General features: G+C 44.6%; 1 protein-coding gene across 4 annotated transcripts in view; it reads left to right on the top strand.

Annotated features, from left to right (window-relative positions):
- The window catches only part of LOC126325143 (alpha-(1,3)-fucosyltransferase 7-like), a 342,267-nt gene that overhangs the window by 266,978 nt on the left and 53,779 nt on the right, over positions 1–21,510 (top strand). For all 4 annotated transcript variants that reach the window (XM_049995150.1, XM_049995151.1, XM_049995149.1 and 1 more), the window contains exon 3: positions 10,234–10,379. In XM_049995150.1, coding sequence (XP_049851107.1) covers positions 10,234–10,379 — 146 coding nt within the window. The remainder of the gene's footprint in view (positions 1–10,233; positions 10,380–21,510) is intronic.

Below are 21,510 nucleotides of genomic sequence, written 5' to 3'. Positions count from 1 at the left end.
CGTATGACCTAAGTTGTTTTTGCGCCCTACAACAAAACAAAACCTTCCAAATGCTGACGCATCAAAGTCACAATCTTTGCTTTTGCTCGACTGACAGTCACCTGGTGGTCCGGTGATGGAGGCATAACGGAACATTCCCCGAGGATGGCGTAGCAGAACTCTGTAGTGCTGCGCCTCCACGCCGCAGCTTCCATGCTCAACGTCTTAAAGATGCGGCGAAGGCTCGGGTTGGCAGAGTCCAGCCACCACAGTAAAGGGACGTATATGCTCTTCGTCGTCGTAGACACAGCCTCCACGTTTCTCCCACCGCCTCTCAACATTCCGGTGAGGCCAGGCGAGCAGTGATAAATTTTCACGGGTTGCGGCTGCACCGCATCCGTTGGCGTCCAAGAGTGATGGTACAGATGTAAGCAATGTGGTCAGTAAATGCTGCAGCACAATTCGGATGCCGTGACCACATCCCAGAGAGAGCGGGAGGTATACATCCTGCCCATTCTGATGAACAAATGTTTCGTAAAGTATGTGGAACCCCTTCCATCAGCACAGATAATGACCCAAGTTTCTATCAGTCCGAGCTCACGAATGACAGCGCGTGTTCGGCACGGTGAATGCTGAGGATTGTGTACAATTAAAATTGCCCCCAGTCACCACATCATCTACCCTGCCTTGCCATATCTGCGATAATTCCTCAGTGAAAAACAGCAAAAGTTCCGCCTGTTACTGGCACAGGACGATACGTAGACACTGACGAGGTGTATCTCTTGGACCAAAAGTGCCATACACCTGGCATTTGGTAGGTAACGTACATCGGTTGCTACTGAACCTTCTTGGAGAAGTATTGCGACCCACTACCCGTATCCGCCTCATGTGATATGCATATCATGTATCCAGAAAATTCCAGGAAGCCAAAACGGTATACCTCTTGCAGTTTGTCCAAGTCAGTATCGCCCGCCTAAAGTGTGTCGCGTAGCAGTGACAGATTCTTGCGCGACCAGATGGTATTGATCTTGATAGTCGCGAATCGATATGACTGTCGTTCGGCCTCTTAACGCAGTGGCTGTCATCAGCGTAAGCAGTGGCGACGACTGCGGTCAATCCAACGCCACCTTGTCGTTTCTACACTACTGGTCATTAAAATTGCTACGCCAAGAAGAAATGAAGATAATGAACGGGTATTCATTGGATAAATATATTATACTGAAACTGACATGTGATTACATTTTCACTCAATTTGGCTGCATAGATCCTGAAAAATCAGTACAGAGAACAACCACCTCTGGCCGTAATAACGGCCTTGATACGCCTGAGCATTGAGTCGAACAGAGCTTGGATGGCGTGTACAGTTGCAGCTGCCCATGCAGCTACAACACGATACCACAGTTCATCAAGAGTAGGGACTGGCGTATTATGACGAGTCAGTTGCTCGGCCACCATTGACCAGACGTTTTAAATTGCTGAGAGATCTGGAGAATGTACTGCACAGGGCAGAAGTCGAACATTTCATGTATCCAGAAAGGCCCGTACAGGACCTGCAACATGCGGTCGTGCATTATCCTGCTGAAATGTAGGGTTTCGCAGGGATCGAATGAAGGGTAGAGCCACGGGTCGTAGCACATCTGAAATGTAACGTCCACTGTTCAAAGTGCGGTCAAGGTGAACAAGAGGTGACCGAGACGTGTAACCAATGGCACCCCATACCATCACGCCGGGTGATACGCCAGTATGGCGATGACGAATACACGCTTCCATTGTGCGTTCACCGCGATGTCGCCAAACACGGATGCGACCATCATGTAAACAGAACCTGGATTCATCCGAAAAAATGACGTTTTGCCATTCGTGCACCCAGGTTCTTCATTGAGTCGCGCTCCTGTCTGTGATGCAGCGTCAAGTGTAACCGCAGACATGGTCTCCGAGCTGATAGTCCATGCTGCTGCAAATGTCGTCGAACTGTTCGTGCAAACGTTCCCATCTGTTGACTCAGGAATCGAGACGTGGCTGCACGATCCGTTACAGCCGTGCCGATAAGATGCCTGTCATCTCGACTCCTAGTGATACGAGGCCGTTGGGATCCAGCACGGCGTTCCTATTACCCTCCTGAATCCACCGATTAGATATTCTGCTAACAGTCATTGGATCTCGACCAACGCGAGCAGCAGTGTCGCGATACGATAAACCGCAGTCGCGATAGGCTACAATCCGACCTTTATAAAAGTCGGAAACGTGATGGTACGCATTTCTCCTCTTTACACGAGGCATCACAACAACGTTTCATCAGGCAACGCCGGTCAACTGCTGTTTGTGTATGAGAAATCGGTTGGAAACTTCCCTCATATCAGCACGTTACAGGTGTCGCCCCCGTCGCCAACCTTGTGTGAATGCTCTGAAAAGCTAATCATTTGCATATTACAGCATCTTCTTCCTGTCGGTTAAATTTCGCGTCTGTAGCAAGTCATCTTCGTGGTGTAGCAATTTCAATGGCCAGTAGCGTATTATCATATTGTCCGCAGGAAGTGTGGGGGGGGGGGGGGGGGCGGAGGGGATTGTGTATCTTACCTCTTCTACAAGTACTGTCCCCGCTAAAGAGTCGTCTTCTACGACATCGGCCCACGAGTCACTGGGGACAAGCAGCCGTCCCTTACAGCGTCTACCAAAGAGCCTTTGTGTGCATCTACATCTACATCTATACTCTGCAAACCACGGTGAGGTGCATGGCAGTGGTACGTCCCATTGAACCAGTTATTACAGTTTATTCCTGTTCAACCCACGTACGGAGCGCAGGAAGTATGATTATTTGAATGCCTTTGTGCGTACAGTGGTTATTCTAATCTTATCGTCACAATCCCTATGTGAGAGATACGAGGTGGGTTGTAGTATATCCGTAGAGTAATCATTTAAAGCTGGTTCTTGAAGATTTGTTAATAGAATTTCTCGGGGTAGTTTACCTCTGTCTTCTAAGAGTCAGCCAGTTCACTTTCTTCAGTATCTCTGTGACACTCTCCCACGTATTAAACGAACCTGTGACCACTCGTGGCGCTCTTTTCTGTACACGATCAGTGTCCCCTGTTAGTCCTATCTGTTATGGTCCCACACTTGAGCAATATTCTAGAAGCGGTAGCACGAGTGGTTTGTGAGAAATCTTTTTTGTGGACTGATTGCACTTCCCCAGTATTCTACCAATAAACCGAAGTCTGCCACCTGCGTTACCCACGACTGAACCTGTTTCTCGCGGCTGCGACGGTGTTCCATCGCCCTCTCCATCTCCGAACGTGTTTCCAGGAGAAGAAGAATACGTCATCGCAGTTCTTAAAGGGAAAGCATTGTCGGTCTACGCCTCCGTAGCAGCTGCATTTACAACACGGTCAAAATCAGTAGGATCGCGTTTATCTTTGCTCAAGAGACAGTCGTCAGACGGCGTCTGTCGGCGTTTCTAGTGCTTGCGAGGTAAACGGTGCTTCCGGATGTACATCTCCATGTTAGAATGTGAGTGTAGATCCGACTTCTCTGGACCTTCTGAGACCAAAGACTGAGTTCACACGAGTCGTGGATTAATATCCATCCGCTCATTCTGCGGCGACAGTTGCCATTCGGGGTTATCTGGCACCTCCCTCTGCAGCGAGTGGACGGTATGTGCCCCGTCAATAACGTGTCGGTTTGTCTGAGGTGGTAACCTTTCCCGATTACCACCTGCAGGCGTCGTTATAATGGTTCAAATGGCTCTGAGCACTATGAGACTTAACAGCCGAGGTCATCAGAACCCTAGAACTTAAAACTACTTAAACCTAACTAACCTACGGACATCACACACATCCATGCCCGAGGCAGGATTCGAACCTGTGACCGTGGCGGTCACGCGCTTCCAGACTGAAGTGCCTAGAACCGCAGGACCGCAACGGCCGGCTCCAGGCGTCCTAGGTGCCGTCACTTGTGCATACGTAATTGGTAGAATCGGAGGAGGAAAATGTACCTCTCCGCCCGATGGAATCTGGGTGACCTGCCACTGCAAACAATCCTGCCCATATCCTGAGCATGTACACAGTTCTCCATCGTACATGATAATTGAGCGACAACCGGCAATGTTTAGGTATGAAGGAACATGCTTCGTGAGGTCAATTTTGACCGGTTACTCCACTGCATATGGAATACATTGTAAAGTCTGCCACCACAGCCATGTGATTAAAGACAGTCCTGTACGGCTTAAGAGTGGAGATAACAGAATCGGCGAGTTCTCAAAAGGTAGCTGGGAAATCCAGAGGTTTCTCGTGGTCAGGCATGCAAGTTCAACAGTAAAAGCGCCGATATGTCCATAGGAGTGCCTAAACTGGAGTCTGAAGGCGACATCAGTAACAAACTTCGTGCACGCTTCTTCGTTAATCATTTACGAAACTGGTCGTGATCGAAAAGAGAATACCTATGATGTCATGTGGATCTATATTTATTTCATGACGCAAGAAGTTTTATACTTCAAATGCTCGCGGACGTGGATATTCGGCCTTGAGCGTAACCTTGATAGTGTTCTTCCTAAAGGAGTTCGTCATGTTACTTCCATGAACTTCCTGTAAGCGACTGGCGCTCGCGCAAACTCGCGTAAGCCACCAGACCGGCTGAACGCTAAGCATACATCCTCACCGCTCCGTCCCTGACAGCTAACTGCCACTGAGCCACCTTGGCATATAAGGTCACACAACTGTACGGATTACCCTGGCAGGTCTCTCTCCTCAATCCAACTTCTCACGCCGGCCCAGTCTGCTTTAAATTCCACCTTACACACGAACGATATGCCTAAAATTATACATGTTTGAGGCCAGTAAAGTCTCTGAAATTTGTCACTACATTTGTGTAAGTACCTGCATCTGGGTTTCAGGCTGGACAACCCCCCCCCCCCCCCCCAACTCCCCCCTTTTTACCTTCGTTGTTGAGGTGCAATTCCAGAAGATTAAGAGCCTTGGCAATTTGGTTCGTGTGTAAGGGAGAATTTAAAGTAGACTGGGGCGGAAGTGAGAAGTTGGATGGAGGATGGAGGCGTGCCAGAGTAATCCGTACAGTTGTGTGAACTGCTGTGCCAAGGTGGCTTAATGGCTAACGCACCTGCATAGTAAGCAGAAGACCTGGTTTCGATTCCCAGTCTCGGTACAAATTTTCAGTCTATGTACATAAAAGAAAAAATAATTCATTGTATTCTATATTCTTTAAGTCACAATATTTCATTTGTAAGTTGGCAACACCAATCTTTTGCACTAATTTCTGTATTCGCGGGCTTCTTATCGCGATCACACAGTGGTGAAAGCCATTACGCTTTCTGTCCCTAAAAGAAAATACATAAAAAAGTCTCATGTAGAAACACTTTGGCCCAGCATGGGAAGATGTTCAGTCACTGCAGTTTTACAGTAATATTAGTTAGTAAAACAGCATGCACTGGTGTGAGATTTCTGTTACAGCCTCCGAAGTTTAAGTCAATGGTTCCAGTGAAATTCCTCATACTGTAATCTAAATGAGAGGAAATTGAACAATTATAACAACAATATTACTCAGTATGGGTAAACAGTATCCACCGTAATAATGAGTCTAATAATCTACTTGATTATTTGCAAATTTTTCCTTCTTATCGTATTTTAAGATCTAAGTGAATTACAAATTTTGGAGAGAAATATACTACTTTGATCGCCTCCGTTTTCTGATGTTCTTACTGATATGTTATTCCCCACTGTATATTGAAATTCCTTTGTTGATGCCATAAAGAAAAGTAATTACAAAGTCACTATTTTCATTTAATTGCTTTATTCACAACTTTTGGAAGTGGATGAGCAGTTCTAGACGCTTCAGTCTGGAACCGCGCGACCGCTATAGTCGCAGGTTCGAATCCTGCCTCGAGCACGGATGTGTGTGCTGTCCTTAGGATAGTTCGGTTTAAGTAGTTCTAAGTTCTAGGGGACTGATGACCTCAGATGTTAAGTCCCATAGTGCTCAGAGCCATTTGAACCATTTGAACCTCAGAAGTTAAGTCGCATGGTGCTAAGAGCCATTTGAACCACTTTTGTTTCAAATGAAAATTCTTGTCATATCCTTGAACATTGACCATCACTTCTGAAAGTGCGCATGGTATTTCCAAGGGTTATAATCTTTTTAAATTCCCGTATTATTATATTTAATTCATATATCAATTCTTAAATTAGTTCTTATATTTTATTCTTACGTTTATTCTTCAGAAAAGTTTTGTGCACTCCCTTGTATGATGCCGACCGTAGTAATGTTAGAAACATAGAAATTCCAAACATCACGAGCACCGCATGTAGCCACGTTTGTCACAGTGGCATTTCTTCGTATGAATTTTACTCAGAAAAGACACGTCGCTATCAATGCTGAAGATTTTGCGCGTTGGCAATAATTTCACGAGAAACCACGCATAACGGATCATTTTTCCAAAAACTAGCGATTGCAAATGACTGATTCAAAATACACTGTAGGTATTTCACCGAACACAATTCGTTTAGTAGTCTTCTACGGACATGGGTGGGTAAATGAAAAATAAAATAAATGATAGGTTTCCGATCACGGGACGCATATGTGTGAAGCCGCGACGTTGGCCACTATGCCATTGCTTTGGTGGAACTGTTTACTCCTTAAACGGCATATAAACTAACTTAAAAACTTTGACGGCCCTTTTCTCGCAAACGGCCGAGAATCAACGAATAAGCTGAAACACGTGTTCGGTTATTTTTACTCCTCTTCCTCTAAGCGAAGTTCCTGAGAAATCTGGTTGTAGCACATGCCGTATTCTCCTCGTTAGCACGTTCGACCATGAGTATTGCTTATTCTGAAGCGCCTATAAGCGCGGGCACCAACCTTAGTGCGACATATTAACTGGATTTAAATATTAACGAAAGTACTAGCCACTCAGGGCGAGATCACAAATCCTATAAATCATAAGACCTTGGTGACATGAGTTTTGGATCTTTTCACTGTCGCAGTCACAAAAAAAGAACAATTCATTCAAATACCTGGGATACAATCATAGAACAGATATTTCATGAGCACCTCTAGGTTGTCAGCAGAGTACTGCGCAAAGATTGCATGTATCAGTAGGTAGAACATCTCTCGAAATTTAAATTCATAAAAAGCACCGTGTCGTGGTTGCAGAAAGCACAGCCAGGGGGCAGGGCGCGTGCAGGAATCATTTGTCTGGAGTCTAAAGCAATCGACGTCACATGCGGGTAACTTCACTGGGACGGCAACCGCAGCTCAGACATATTATGAAGAACAATAGCAAAACTGAGCCCTCAATACCCGTTCCAATTGTCATAAAAATTAAAATTAAAAAGTCAACAATGATAAGGCGTTTCCAAAAGTTGTATATTTGTATGAAGGTGCTTTATTCGCAACTACCGGTTCCATGTCAGTATACACACATCTTCAGGTTTAACTACCAAAAATACAAATCACTGTGTGGAGTTTTCGAAATGGTAGAAACACAAAAACTATAGTGTTGACATTCAACAAGAAACAACGACGAGTACTCACAATGGTTATATTTCCGTAATGTAGATGGACTATTAAGGAGTCACAGCTTTCGGAAAGTTATCCAGGGTAAAATTCAAGCCACAGTGGTGGGTTGTAATGAAACTGAGTGCACTCAAAAAATTCTTGTAAAAATATACAGAGCATGACTACTGAATGTGCCAGGCCTAGACGAAAGAGGGAGGAAAACTAATAATGAACGGAGCGTTACTGGACAAGGTATAAAATGCCTGAAAATAACTAACGGCTAGGGAAAGTACTTATAGTACATATTATCCCAAAAATAATATTTCAGTATGGAATCAAAACATTGAGAATGTCTAAAGAGAATTTACTTCTACATAGAGTACTATAAGTATGCGGGAAATATTATCCCAAAAATAAAAATCCAGTACGTAACCAAAACGTCGAGAATGGAAGAAATCTGAAACATAACTTACCGTAAAACACCACGTGGGGTATATTGTAAGATCCGGGGGACACCAACTGCATAAAGCCAATGAAGTATAACTCAAAATCCCACGAAATGTGCGTGCTTTCGTCGTATTGAGAACCGGATGATGAGCAGCCCGTGGAGGCTAGCAGTACACTGGAAGGCGGAAGAGGTCGTTGGCTAAGAGGCAACCAAACTAAACTTACGAGCTACTGCGAGGAGGAAATTGTAACTAGGGAAACAACCGAAGCCTGGGAACCGTAATACATAACTTTTAAAATCCATAGTTTGTTGTAGGTATATATGAAAAATAATCATCAGTACCTCAGTATTCTAAAATTACCAACGGAGTAGTATTTGGGTATTAAACGGTTGCTAAATTGATGTTAAAATCATCCTAATCGCTACTGGCGACAATTCAAATTGAATAGTGTCTCAAGTCAATCTGTTGGTTGGTTGGTTGTTTTGGGGAAGGAGACCAAACAGCGCGGTCATCGGTCTCATCGGATTAGGGAAGGATGGGGAAGGAAGTCGATCGTGCCCTTTCAGAGGAACCCTCCCGTCATTTGCCTGGAGTGATTTAGGGAAATCACACAAGTCAATCTGATTATTCAGAGTTGAACCTGGGGCTCGCTTTAATACCTTCGTGATATGTATTTCTTCCAAAACATTTAAAACATTTCCTTTTGTTTCCTTAAATATAATAAGGAAATTTTTCTTAACATTCGGTATAAATGACCCGTTTCGTTCAGATGAGCTGAGCTAGCTGATTTAGGGCCAGCAAGGTTTAGTTGTTCTTTAAACCGTATGTTAAAACAGCGCCCACTCTGACTTACATACTGAATTTCTGGGTGCAGTCATTGCAAGCTGTCTCATGAACCCTAGGTCTGCGTGAAAAACTGTACCAGTTGTACGTGTTACATGTTCTAACTACTCGAGATAATGAACTCCGTTCCGACATTTGCAGTGAGTTTTAGTGGCTACTTTAGGATGACGGTTTTTCACAGAAGTAGGTTTTTAATGGAAAAGTCACGTTTCGTGCCTGTGGAAAAGTGAATAGTCCTAGTTTGCGTATTTATTTCACAGAACATCCGTACGAGATTGAGGAAGGCGTTTGTGCTTCACCAGAAGTTAAGATCTTTTGTGCCATGCCTTCTTCAAAAGTTTATGTGCCATTTTTCTTGGCGGAGGAAACTGTGACTGATTTTGTGTATCTGGGCATGCTGCAGTAATGGCTTATGCCGCAATTACAGCAAGACAGTGGACACTTCATTTTGCAACAAGACAGTGCTCCACCACACTTTCTTTCAGACATTTATGATTACCTCAGTGCCGAACGGCCTCAGGGTTGGGTCTGACGTGCTTCCCATCATGAGTCACGACTCTCCTTTTATTCTATGCTCCGCCCCTCCTTTCGCTGGAATTAACTCCATGTGATTTCCTCTTAGTATATTATGTCAAAGATCGAGTATTCCTGTCTCCATTTCCAATTCATTTGGAAGAGTTGCAAGAAAAGACAAATAATGATGTCGATGATCTAAGCTGTAAGGTGTTGGGTCTTGTATGGCAACACTGTGACTAGCGTATTGACGTTTTGCCTCGTCACAAGTGCCCTTATTCATTACGTGTAATGTGAGTCAAACACTTGGGAAGTAGCTCTATCCACTTGTTATTCTTCTTTCGCTACTGCCGTGGTCCCGCTTTGCGCAGGGTCGGCACGGTTAAGGACGGATTTGGCTTGGTTAACGATTAAGGGGTGGCCGGATGCTGTTCTTTCCGCCACCCCAACCCCCCCGGAACGGAATTACTGTACCCCAGCTGTTTGCGTCTAGTGTAATTCAAGAGAGTGCGAATGTGTTTCAAATGTCTGCGAGTCGTGTAACGAAGGTGGAACGGGGGGACCAGCCCGGTATTCACCTCTGGATGTGTGGAAAACGGCCTAAAAACCACATCGAGGCTGGGCTGGCCCTCGTCGTTAATCCGCCAGGCGGAGTCCAGGAAGCAGCAGCAGTGCATTAGCGATCTCAGCTAACCTGGCAAGTGGTAGTAGCTCTATCCACTGATGGGTGTTTTCTTCTGGGTGTATGTAGTTTTCGCGTTCTAAAAGCCTGAATGTACTTTAGACCAACGCTGTACAAGTATAATAGAAAGTTATACGAGTATACTGAAATTATGTATTTAAAAATAAGCAGATATGTGGTATTTGTATGTGTCTGACAGTATAGCTACGTTACAAACTACTAAAGGAACCAAGTTTAGAGCGACTCGGTGTGGTGTGTGTTCAGATCGGCCAGATGTCAGAGCTGGGCCGGCTGTTGTTCGTGGACCCGTCGCTGCGGCCACCGCCACGCCCCCGCAACTTCACCATACTGGTCTGGAGGCACGGCAAGCTGCTCGAGAGGAGGCACCTCCGCCGCTTCGGCGACCGCAAGTGAGTCATCAGATACTACTATTTAGATCCATACTAGTTTCCTTTACTCTAGAAGTAGTTCCTCGCACACCTTCCCACCTCTTTGTCCATCATCTCCATCTCTCTCTCTCTCTCTCTCTCTCTCTCTCTATCCAACTCTTGCTCGCCCCCCCCCCCCCTCTCCTGTCTCCTCTGTCAATCTGCTCCTTTCCCTCTGTTCATCTCCTCCTCCACTTCTCTGACCATTTCCTCCTCCCATGTTCCCTCTCTTTCTCCTCCTTTTTTCTGTCCATCTCCTCCTCTTTCTTTTCCCTGTCCAGATCTCCTCTCCCCCTCTTTGTCCATCTCCTCCTCTTTCTGTAAATTTCTCCTTGCCCCCCCCCCCCCCCTCTCTCTGTCGTGCTCGTCGTCCCCTATCTCTGTCCATCTTCTCCTTCTTCCTCTCCATAAGTCCATCTTCCCCCTTCTCTCTCCGCGTTATCACCCCTACACCAGTAAGACGTTGCTGGTTCTTACCCTCAAAGTATTTCTTTTCAGATAGTTACTGGTACATGTACCAAGTTTGGTTGGAAACGAGCCAAGACTTTAGGAAGAAATTTTCCCCAGTGGCGTTGCCGATGTACCCATATATCGTACATATTTAACAAAATTTAGTGCGTATTTCTATGCATATCTCACCTGCATGTCTAGCTGTTTTTTGCCCTGCAGTTTCATTTTCCCATACGACGTCATATCTCCTGCATTATTTGTTATGAAAAGATACATTTTTCTAGGTACACTATTCGTCATATGCGAATGTCGTCTGCGAAAAGTGTTGCAAATAGAGTTAGTAGCAGATACGTAGTAAAATAAAACGTCATACTTGATGTAACAGTTGTTTACGCATCTTAGTATTTGACGTCGTATCTGATGAACTACGTATCATACAGTGATATATTTTTGTGCATTCAGAGGAATATTTAGATACCTCCTACGAAATGTGTTGTGGATAGAGTTGGTAACACAGAAGCAATAAATTAAAACGTCGTGCATGATGCGGCAGTTTTTTCTCGAAAGTGAGTGTTTCACGTCAAATCTCCTAAAGTATGTGTCGTACAGTAGCTCATTTTTTGCAGGTACACTGAATGGGGCCAGTTCACTCCGAGGGGGCTTCCTGGGCCAAGCGCCGCATGCTTACGCATTTCCACAATCAGGAAATCACTCCTGGTTCGTCGATACATTGCAATCGTCTTTCGAACCTAACTCCTCCCCCTTTATATTGCAGCGTGGCCTCTCGGAAGAAGAAGTGTCTACAAGAGGAAGTCTGATTATCTGAGTTGTAATATTTCTTTGACTGCCAGTGGTTCAGTCTCGCTGTACTTAGAAAATTCTTCTTACGAACTTAGGCCCCAACTTTTCTGTACTGGACTCTGTTTGATGTTGGAGGTGTTTTTTCTATCAGACGTTTCCCTTATACTTCGAACAGATTTAGTGAAGACCTTTACTCACAACAGTGTTTTATATTAAGTGTGCCAAGATTTAGTTCAGTACCTAGTTTTCCTCATAACCAGACAGTAGATTGTGTTTGTGTGTGTCTGTGCGTTCGCGCGAGCGTTTGTGTTCTAATTAGAAAAGTTTTTTAGACTTCTTTCAATTAAGGTTGCTCAGAATCTTGAAAACTTGTTTTCTCCTCCCAATGGCTGAAGGATTATTTGTGTCTACTCAACGGAGTTTACTTTTGTTAATGACTCCCAAGACTGTGTTCATCTTTATTTAAATAAACGTTTGTTTGTTTTACATTATGGCCTGTTTAATTGCGGCCTGCGTGTGGTGGATTCATCAAATGGCCATGAGGATAAAGTTTAGTGTCGTTTGTCAGTGCACTTTGATGTTGTCTCTTGTCTAGTCCGCCGTACATTAACTGGCAACGAGGTAAAAGGGTTTGTTTGGTTTTCCAGTATGTCTCTCGCCCAGATACATAGTGCGTTTTCGTTTCGTTTCGTTTTTATGTTGTCCTGTAACTTTAGAGACGCTTTTTCGTTTCCCATCTTCTACTGTTGACCATTTTGTTTTCGGAACTTCACTTCGTTCATTGAGACTGGACACTATGTGGGAGCCTCTTGTAGTTTGTGTGACTTTCGACTTGTTTATGTTAGTTAACGTCACCAGTGTCCGGTACATTTGCATCCCGAGATTGAATCAGTGCGTAGTGTGCCTAATCCAGTCTGCCTGCTGCACTGAAGTAGCTGTCGATCTTCTACTTCTCGTGCGACTGTTGGCACATAGAACGCCGCCTTTGGACTTGTTGGCTTGTTATCCCACGATGCAGGAGCTGCCCGTCGAAGTTGCTCTCCTGGCATCGCTGCAGTTTATGGCTCAGCACGCTAACCAACGGCCGGCAATTTGATGAGCCGCGTTCGACCACAACCACCAGTGCAGCCTCTCGTTCCTGGCGTAGCACTAGACAGCATTCTGCTGCTAGCTGGATTCCTGGCGCCGTCACCGTCACTCCGCCTGAGTCCTCTGCCACCGGACTGCACCGTCGCCGTCTCTTTCTCTGGACACTGCGCTGCCGTCCTTACATGTTTCTGCACTGCCTTGGGGTTTCTCCTCTCGGTGTTCCGGATGTCATCAAGTGGTCCAGTCCCTTCCTATTCAATGTACTTACTGTGCATAGTTTATGCACTTCATGTGTTTATGTCTCCCACGTGGTTCTGTACAACAATGTTTCTTATCAATTGCTTCCACAGAGCAGCTTTTTATCTTATGTGTTTTTGCACGACAATTTATCGTCCCTTGCGCTACTGCACAGTTCGTATCCTTCCTACTTGCTTTGGAAAACTTCCCTCCCTGCGTTTTTCGGCCATCCGTGTCCAGTCTGTCACTGTTCTGGTATGGTCTCCTTCCAGATTGGCTTCGGAAAGCCTGCCCAATGGCCACTGCCTCTCTTACCAGCCGCCCCAGGCCTGCTTACCCATCTTTTTGGCCGTGGCCACCAGACGTCCTGGACGCCGCAGCCGCAGGTCCTGGCCTGCCTGCTTTTCGACGCTATGCTCATAGCACTTCAGGCAGGTTGTAGGTACAGACTCCGCCTTCGGACGTCACACAGTCACACAGTCCTCCACCTTTTCGCCTCGGTGGGAGGTGGGAGGGGACGGGGGGGAGGGGGGGGGAAGGTCATGGCATGCTAGATATCATGCGCCAAGGGCACCACGCACACATAGTCGTTCTGGTTGCCACAAGCCCATCTGCTAGGGAGCAGACGCCTTGAGACTTAGGAACGATGGAATACCATTGCCACATCAGCAGAGGGTCCCAACAGCATGCTGGCCAGACCATTAGATGTCTATCAAAGCGCCAGCAGAGGCTGATGGTATCGGGTACCTCTTACTCACGCCAGCCACGTGACAGAAAGCAAAACAAACCATATTCCGGCGCCGAGGGCTGTACTTAACAACGAAGCGCGGCCCTTAGGAGAGGGGGCGGTGGAGGGGAGGGGTGGGGGTGGGGGTGGGGGTGGGGGGGAATTCTCTCTGAGCTGGCTTCTTGGTGCCAGCTGCTGAATGTTTATGCATTTCCATATTCAGGAAGTCACTCCGTAGTCGACGCTATGCTGCAATCGCCGTCCGAGCCAGCCTCCTCGCTCTGGATCCTGCAGCGTGGCCTCTCTCAAGAAAAAGCGGCCTGTCTGGGAATCTGATTATCGGAGTCGTAATATTTCTGTGACTGACTGTAATTCGGCCTCACTGGAGTTGGATAATTTTTTTGGTTGGAATTAGATTGTAACTGTTCAGCGCCCGACTCTGTTTTATGCTAGAGGTGTTTAGATTTTCTGCCAGACTTTGTCCTCATACTAAATGCGTTGTGAACTTTACTCAAAACGGTGTACCAAGACTTAGAACAATACCTAGTTTTCCTCATTACCAGGCAATTCACTGTTTTTTCTGGGAGGGTGTTCTACATAGAACAGTTTATTTGGACTTCCTTTAATGAAGATTGATCAAAACCTTGAGAACTGGTTTTCTCCTTTCATGGGTATGAAGGATTTTTGTGTTTACTCAGCGGAGCTTATTTTTGTTCATCATCCACAAAACGTGCCTTTAATAAGTTGTGTTGTGTTCTTCTTCATTTAAGTAAACTTTTGTTCGTTTGATATACCTATATTGTTTACTTGTGAGCAATAAATCATTTTCTGTTATGATGTGTCTCCCAGGACGATAACTCAATGTCTTGGTAGCAAATAGGAATGGCAATTTAATGAAAAAGCGTCTGCCTAGTTATTCTCCGTTTTAAGTGATTCTCAAGGTAAGGCAGCAAGTTATTTGTCTCAGTTGTTGCCGGCCGCTGTGGCCGAGCGATTCTAGGCGCATCAGTCTGTAATGCCGCAACCACTGCGGTCGCAGGTTCGAATCCTGCCTCGGGCATGGATGTGTGTGATGTCTTTAGGTTAGTTAGATTTAAGTAGTTCTAAGTTCTAGGGGACTGATGACCTCAGATCTTAAGTCCCACAGTGCTCAGAGCCATTTGAAGCATCTCAGTTGTTAATACTCCGTAAGGATTGGGCTTTGATTCCCAGTTCAGCGATACAGATTCCGAACTGATTTTTTTGCCTAAAGCAGTTAGGATATAATGATCGGTTTGCTTTTCTAGAAAAGAAGCCATAGATTTCTTGCTCTGTCTTTGTCCTATGTAGGCTTCTGTTGTATCTGTACTGACCTCGTCCTCGACGAAACGTCAAGCTCTAAACAGCATTCCTTATTCAGCAATGAGTATTATAAATGTTTATCCCATTACCCAAGCATTGTATTTTTCATTATTATTATGATTTAGATGTTATAATTTATTTACAATACTGAAAATTCACGGTACTTCCTTCTATACATACCAGAGCCCAGAGTAACTTACGTTGCTCTTGTTGCTATTGTTGTGATCTTCAGCCTGAATACTGGACTGGTGCTATAGTCTGCCCTGTGCAAGTCTTTTCATCTCCGAATAACACCTGCAACCTACATCATTTCAACATACTTACTGTACAAAATATTTGATCCAGTGAAATTCAACAACTGGGGAACATATTTATAGAATACTACTTCATTTGTTAGTAATTTCTTCATTCATTCCACGACCGGTTTGGAAGGATAAAGCTTCGTGTTCAGGCGCTATCAAATAGTGGGAATATAAATGTGTCTGGGACATCTGCACTAGTCACTTCCGCATCGTGTTGTCAAGGTGGGTGCTGTGTTTTCTAGTCTTACGCTCCAATGGGCTTGTTTGTTGTTTGACGTGGGTGTCACCACCCCTCTCCCATGACTGACTGGCCCGACCGCTACACGTTTATGTTCCTCTAATTATTTGGCGACACCTCAAGATGAAAACTTTATCTTTCCAAAACGGTCGTCCAATAAATTAAAAACTTATTGTTTCAGTATTTATGCCTAGATTTCCCTGTACAATTATTTTTATCCCACACTTCTCTTTCCACTGCCAAATTGACTATTACTCGATGCCATAGGATGTGTCCTATTAACCACATCCCTTTTTTAATCAAGTAAATTTCTTTTTTCCTCATTTTGATTCAGTACTTCTTCATCACTTACTCGATATACCCTTTAATCATCAGCACTCTTCTGTCGCTTTTAGTCTCTTATCGCCTGAACTGCTTATCTTGAGCTATAATTCCATATAAGACTACACACCAGACAAATATCTCCAGAAAAGGCTTCCTGATACCAAAATTTGTATTAGATATAATAAATACCTCTTTTCCGAAAACGAGTTTATTTCTGTCGCGAGACTACATTTTATATCCTCTCTACTTCGCCCATCAACGGTTATTTTGCTGCCCAAAGCCGGCCGTTGTAGCTGAGCGGTTGTAAACGCTTGTCCCGAACCGCGCTGCTGCTACGGTCGCAGGTTCGAATCCTGCCTTGGGCATGGATGTATGTGATGTCCTTAGGTTAGTAAGGTTTGAGTAGTTCTAAGTCTAGGGGACTGATGACATCACATGTTAAGTCCCATAGTGCTCAGAGCCATTTGAGCCATTTTGCTGCCCAAAACGCAAAACTCATTTACTGCTCTTGCAATCTCATTTCTTAATCAAATTCCCTCAGCATCTTATCACCCTTGTTTTACTTTTGTTGCTGTTCGTCTTACAACCCCTTTTCAAGAAACTGTTTATCTCGTTCAGCTGCTCTTACAAGTTTGTGCTGTGTCTGACAGAATTATAATATCAGCAACAAACCCCAAAGTTTTTATTTGCTCCTTGAGCTATAACTCCGTTTCCAAATTTCTCCTTCGTTTCATTTACTACTTGCTTAACGTACAAATCGAATAACACAGGGGAGATGCTGCAACCCTATCTCACTCCCTTCTCAATTTCTGCTTCTGTTTCATGACCGTCGACAATTATAACTGCAGTCTGGTTTCTGCACATAAATGACTTTCCCTCCTTATGTTTTATCCTTGCTGCCTTCAGAATTCCAAAATATTCCTCAAAATCTGCAAATGCTATAAACGTACGGTTTTCTCTCTTTAGCTTACCTTTTAAGATGTGTTGTAGGATCAGTATAGTCTCGCGTATCCCTACTTTTCTGCACAACCCAAACTGATCTATCAGTTTTTACATTCGTTTTGTGAATATTTCATATCAGTATTTTGCAATTTTGATTTACTAAACTGATGGTTCGGCGGTATTCGTGTATGTCTGCACCTGCATGTTTTTGGAATTGAAGTCATTCTTATTGAAGGCTCAGGCTTTTTTCCTTGTCTCATCTATCTTGCAAACCTGGTGGAATAATTTTGCCTGATTAGTTATCCCAAGGACCTCAGTAATGCTGAGGGAATGTCATCTACTCCAGGTGTCTTGTTCCCTCTTAACTCTTTCAGTGCTCTGTCAAATTCTTCTCACAGTGATTGACTTTTCTCAACATGAGAAATTAGAAGGAGCGATCTGTTTTACATCGTAAAAGAAAGAACTCCCTATAGCCAATATCGCATAAATTCTTTTTTACTTTCGACTACTGCTTTCGACTGACTTTGCTGTCTTCTTCTCCCTTTACAATATTTGTTACAATACATGTTCGTTGTGAGTAAGAGCCACATGCTATGTTGCGATATTAGTGGATAAAATGTAGTACTTCATAAAAGGTTTGAAAGAAATAAAACATTTAAAATTAAAGGCATCTTGATGTGTGATCAGAGGTTTTACCGGCCCACGGAAATCTTGAAAATTTGGGGGTATTCAGACGGGTGGCGTGTTCCAACAGGTACGATATTTCGGCAAGCCAACTTCTTGCCAACTTCAGGTTTCCCTGGAGTCTGATTAATCACTGATAGATGACGACTTTATATAATGTTTACCCCTCTCCCGCGTCTCTGTCTTAGCTCTTCCGTGCGTCCGCCACCGGTGGTGGGGGAAGCATTGCGCCGGATCGTGGAGGAAGCGCGGCGCCCCGCGACAGATATTGTGGACAGCAGTCCTTCCGCGGCTACGGCCGTCTGGGGAACTCTGCCGCCATGGTGACAATGCGTCTTCTTCATCAGGTGTTCTGACAGGGGCGGATTTCTGTGTTGACTGTTTTAATCATACTCATGGCTTGATCCCAGGCCTTGCATGACTGGAAACCGCTCTTTCTTATTAGCTCGTTAAGCGGCCGGATCTCCACTGCCTCTTTTAGGATACCGTCCCAGAAGGTGTTCTATTGCTGTAATAGCTTTGTGCCATCGTAGCTCGTGTCATGTCCATGTGAAATGTAGTGGTCTGCCACGGCGGACTTGGTCGGCTGTGCGTTGTCTTCGTGGCGTTTATGTTCACAGCATCTCTCTTGTACAGTCCGGACGGTCTGGCCTACATACATTTTCCGGCACTGGCAAGGGAAGCGGGAAACTCCCTGTTTTCGGAATCCTAAGTCGTCCTTGACTGATCCAAATAACGTCTTTGTTTTGGATGGAGGGCGAAACACGCACTTGTCATTGTATTTTAGGAGTATTCTGCATATCTTTGCCGATGTGTTCTCCACGTATGGTATAATCGCCGTAGCAGACGGCTTGTCTTCGTCCTGGGAAGGCTGCGGTCTCGGCTTCTTCGGCCTTAAGGCAGCTGTTGTAACCGTTCGTGCGGAACACGGCCTGTAAGTACTGCAATTCAGCTATTAGGCTGTCACGGTCCGAGACTTCGCGTGCTTTGTGCACCAGTGTGCTCAGGACTCCCTCTCGCCGTGAACAAGCATGACAGCTGGAGGCATGCAAGTAAAAATCTGTATGTGTCGGCTTGCGGTAGACCATGTGTCTTAGTGTGGCATCTGGTCTTCGCTTGACGAGCACATCTAGAAATGGAAGCTGGTTGCTTCCATCTACCCCCATAGTGAACTTGATATTGTGGTGCAGCGTGTTCAGATGCTGCAGCAAATCTTGAAGACGATGTCGTCCGTGCGACCAAATTACAAATGTATCGTCTACGTATCGAAATAAGCAAGAGGGCTTGTAGGCTGGCGACTCGAGATATTCTACTTCAAAAGACTCTATACACATATTGGCCACTATTCGTGATAGCAGACAGCCTATCCCTTCTCCATATGTTTCTTCATAATAGTTCCCGTCGAACAGAAAGTATGTTGATGTAAGCACGAATCCGTAAACTTTCGTTAACGCTGCTCCGAATTTTTCTCCTACGAGTCTTAGGGAGCCTCTCCGAGGTACCCTAGTAAAGAGGGATATCACGTTAAAGCTCAGCGTGAGATCTTCTCGGCCCAGTCGGAAGTTCTGGAGCTGCTGGACGAGATGCGTCGAGTTTCTAATGTGGTGCTCACATTTGCGCCAAAGGGACTGAACATCGCCGTAAGGTGTTTTGCTAAATCGTATGTTGGTGTTCCAGTGTTGCTTACAATCGGGCGAAGAGACATTCCTTCGTTATTGGCTTTAGGTAGTCCGTTAGGGTTAGGAGGCGCAGCTGCTTGCGGACGATGTTTCTTCACCGTTTTTTTTTTTTTAACCTGAAATGGTATGTTGAAACAGCTCAATGTAAAAAAAAGAGGCATCAGAGGCAACTTACGCACATGCCCATGCTCGTATATGTAGCGCCCACAGATGATCGTTAAATCTTCTCGCGGTATCATATCTCCCACTTCATCTTCATTTCTTCCGTTTACCTTTCTGCAGTAATGGCTTCAAGGTTCAAAAATGGCTCTGAGCACTATGGGACTTAACATCTATGGTCATCAGTCCCCTAGAACTTAGAACTACTGAAACCTAACTAACCTAAGGACATCACACAACATCCAGTGATTACGAGGCAGAGAAAATCCCTGACCCCGCCGGGAATCGAATGGCTTCAAGGTTATTTTACTTATATGGCCCTTCTAATTAATTCTTCCATCCTGCAGCTTTCTCTTCTTTATTCAGTAGTGGCTTGTCATCCGAAATCTTTACATGATTTAGCTACTTTCCTTTTCTTCAAAGGTCCCTTTAATTTTTTGTAGGTGGCGTCTATATTTCCGTAGCCATGCATTCTCCTACAATCCTGCATTTGTTCTCTGAGCATTCCTGTGCAGCCATTTTGCCTCTGCTGGTGCTCTTATTTTAGATATCTGTATTACCTTTCGCCTGGTTAATTTGCTGAATTTTTATATTTTCTCCTTTAATCATTTAAATTAAATATCTCCTATGTTATCCAGGAATTTCTGCTAGAGATTGTCTCCTGTAATCATGTGCTACCTTCAGTATTTCATCTGTCGAAGTTGCCATTTAGTCTTTTGCCGTATTCCTTTCCTCAGTTTCAGTCCTTCGTTCTCTATCGCTCCCTCTGAAATTCTTAACAACCTATGCTTCCTTCATTTTATTAACGTCTCATCTCCTTATTTACCTGTCTTTTCCCTATAAATGATGTCACCATTTTAACCACCGTAGGCTTTCAGTTTTATTCCCTTAATGGACTATGCATATAAATTACATTACTGGCCAGATTCGGTCTTAGGCCCTTACCGACTGTTTGATATTGGTGAATTGTCAATCACATTTAAAAATTTTGTCGCGTGTTACGTGGGGAAATATACGTTCCCAGACGTACACATCTCGAATTTTATGGATTTAATCTTGCACATACCAATCAGCGTACAAGAACAACTTTCACAACACTTAATGTACGAAGAACCTTACTAACAGGAAGCTTACTAGCCTTTGCACATTCATTTAACAGGACACTGTGTACTTTCCACACCCATATCTACATCCATACTCCGCAAGCCACCTGACGGTGTGTGGCGGGGGGTACCCTGAGTACCTCTATCGGTTCTCCCTTCTATTCCAGTCTCGTATTGTACGTGGAAAGAAGGATTGTCGGTATGCCACTGTGTGGGCTCTAATCTCTCTGATTTCATCCTCATGGTATCTTCGCGAGATATACCTAGGAGGGACCAATATACTGCTTGACTCTTCGGTGAAGGTATGTTCTCGAAACTTTAACAAAAGCCCGTACCGAGCTACTGAGCGTCTCTCCTGCAGAGTCTTCCACTGGAGTTCATCTATCATCACCGTAACGCTTTCGCAATTACTAAATGATCCTGTAACGAAGCGCGCTACTCTCCGTTGGATCTTATCTATCTCTTCTATCAACCCTATCTGGTACGGATCCCACACTGCTGAGCAGTATTCAAGCAGTGGGCGAACAAGCGTACTGTAACCTACTTCCTTTGTTGTCGGATTGCATTTCCTTAGGATTCTTCCAATGAATCTCAGTCTGCATCTGCTTTACCGACGATCAACTTTATATGATCATTCCATTTTAAATCACTCCTAATGAGTACTCCCAGATAATTTATGGAATTAACTGCTTCCAGTTGCTGACCTGCTATTTTGTAGCTAAATGATAAGGGACCTATCTTTCTATGTATTCGCATCACATTACACTTGTCTACATTGAGATTCAATTTCCATTCCGTGCACCATGCGTCAATTTTCTGCAGATCCTCCTGCATTTCAGTACAATTTTCCATTGTTGCAACCTCTCGATACACCACAGCATCATCTGCAAAAAGCCTCAGTGAACTTCCGATGTCATCCACCAGGTCATTTATGTATATTGTGAATAGCAACGGTCCTATGACACTCCCCTGCGGCACACCTGAAATGACTCTCACTTCGGAAGACTTCTCTCCATTGAGAATGACATGCTGCGTTC

The sequence above is a fragment of the Schistocerca gregaria genome, chromosome 2 (genome assembly GCF_023897955.1).
Source record: "Schistocerca gregaria isolate iqSchGreg1 chromosome 2, iqSchGreg1.2, whole genome shotgun sequence".
NCBI classification, from domain to species: Eukaryota; Metazoa; Arthropoda; class Insecta; order Orthoptera; family Acrididae; genus Schistocerca; species Schistocerca gregaria.
Note: the sequence above shows the minus strand (reverse complement) of the source record. Positions and strands in the feature narration are given on the sequence as shown.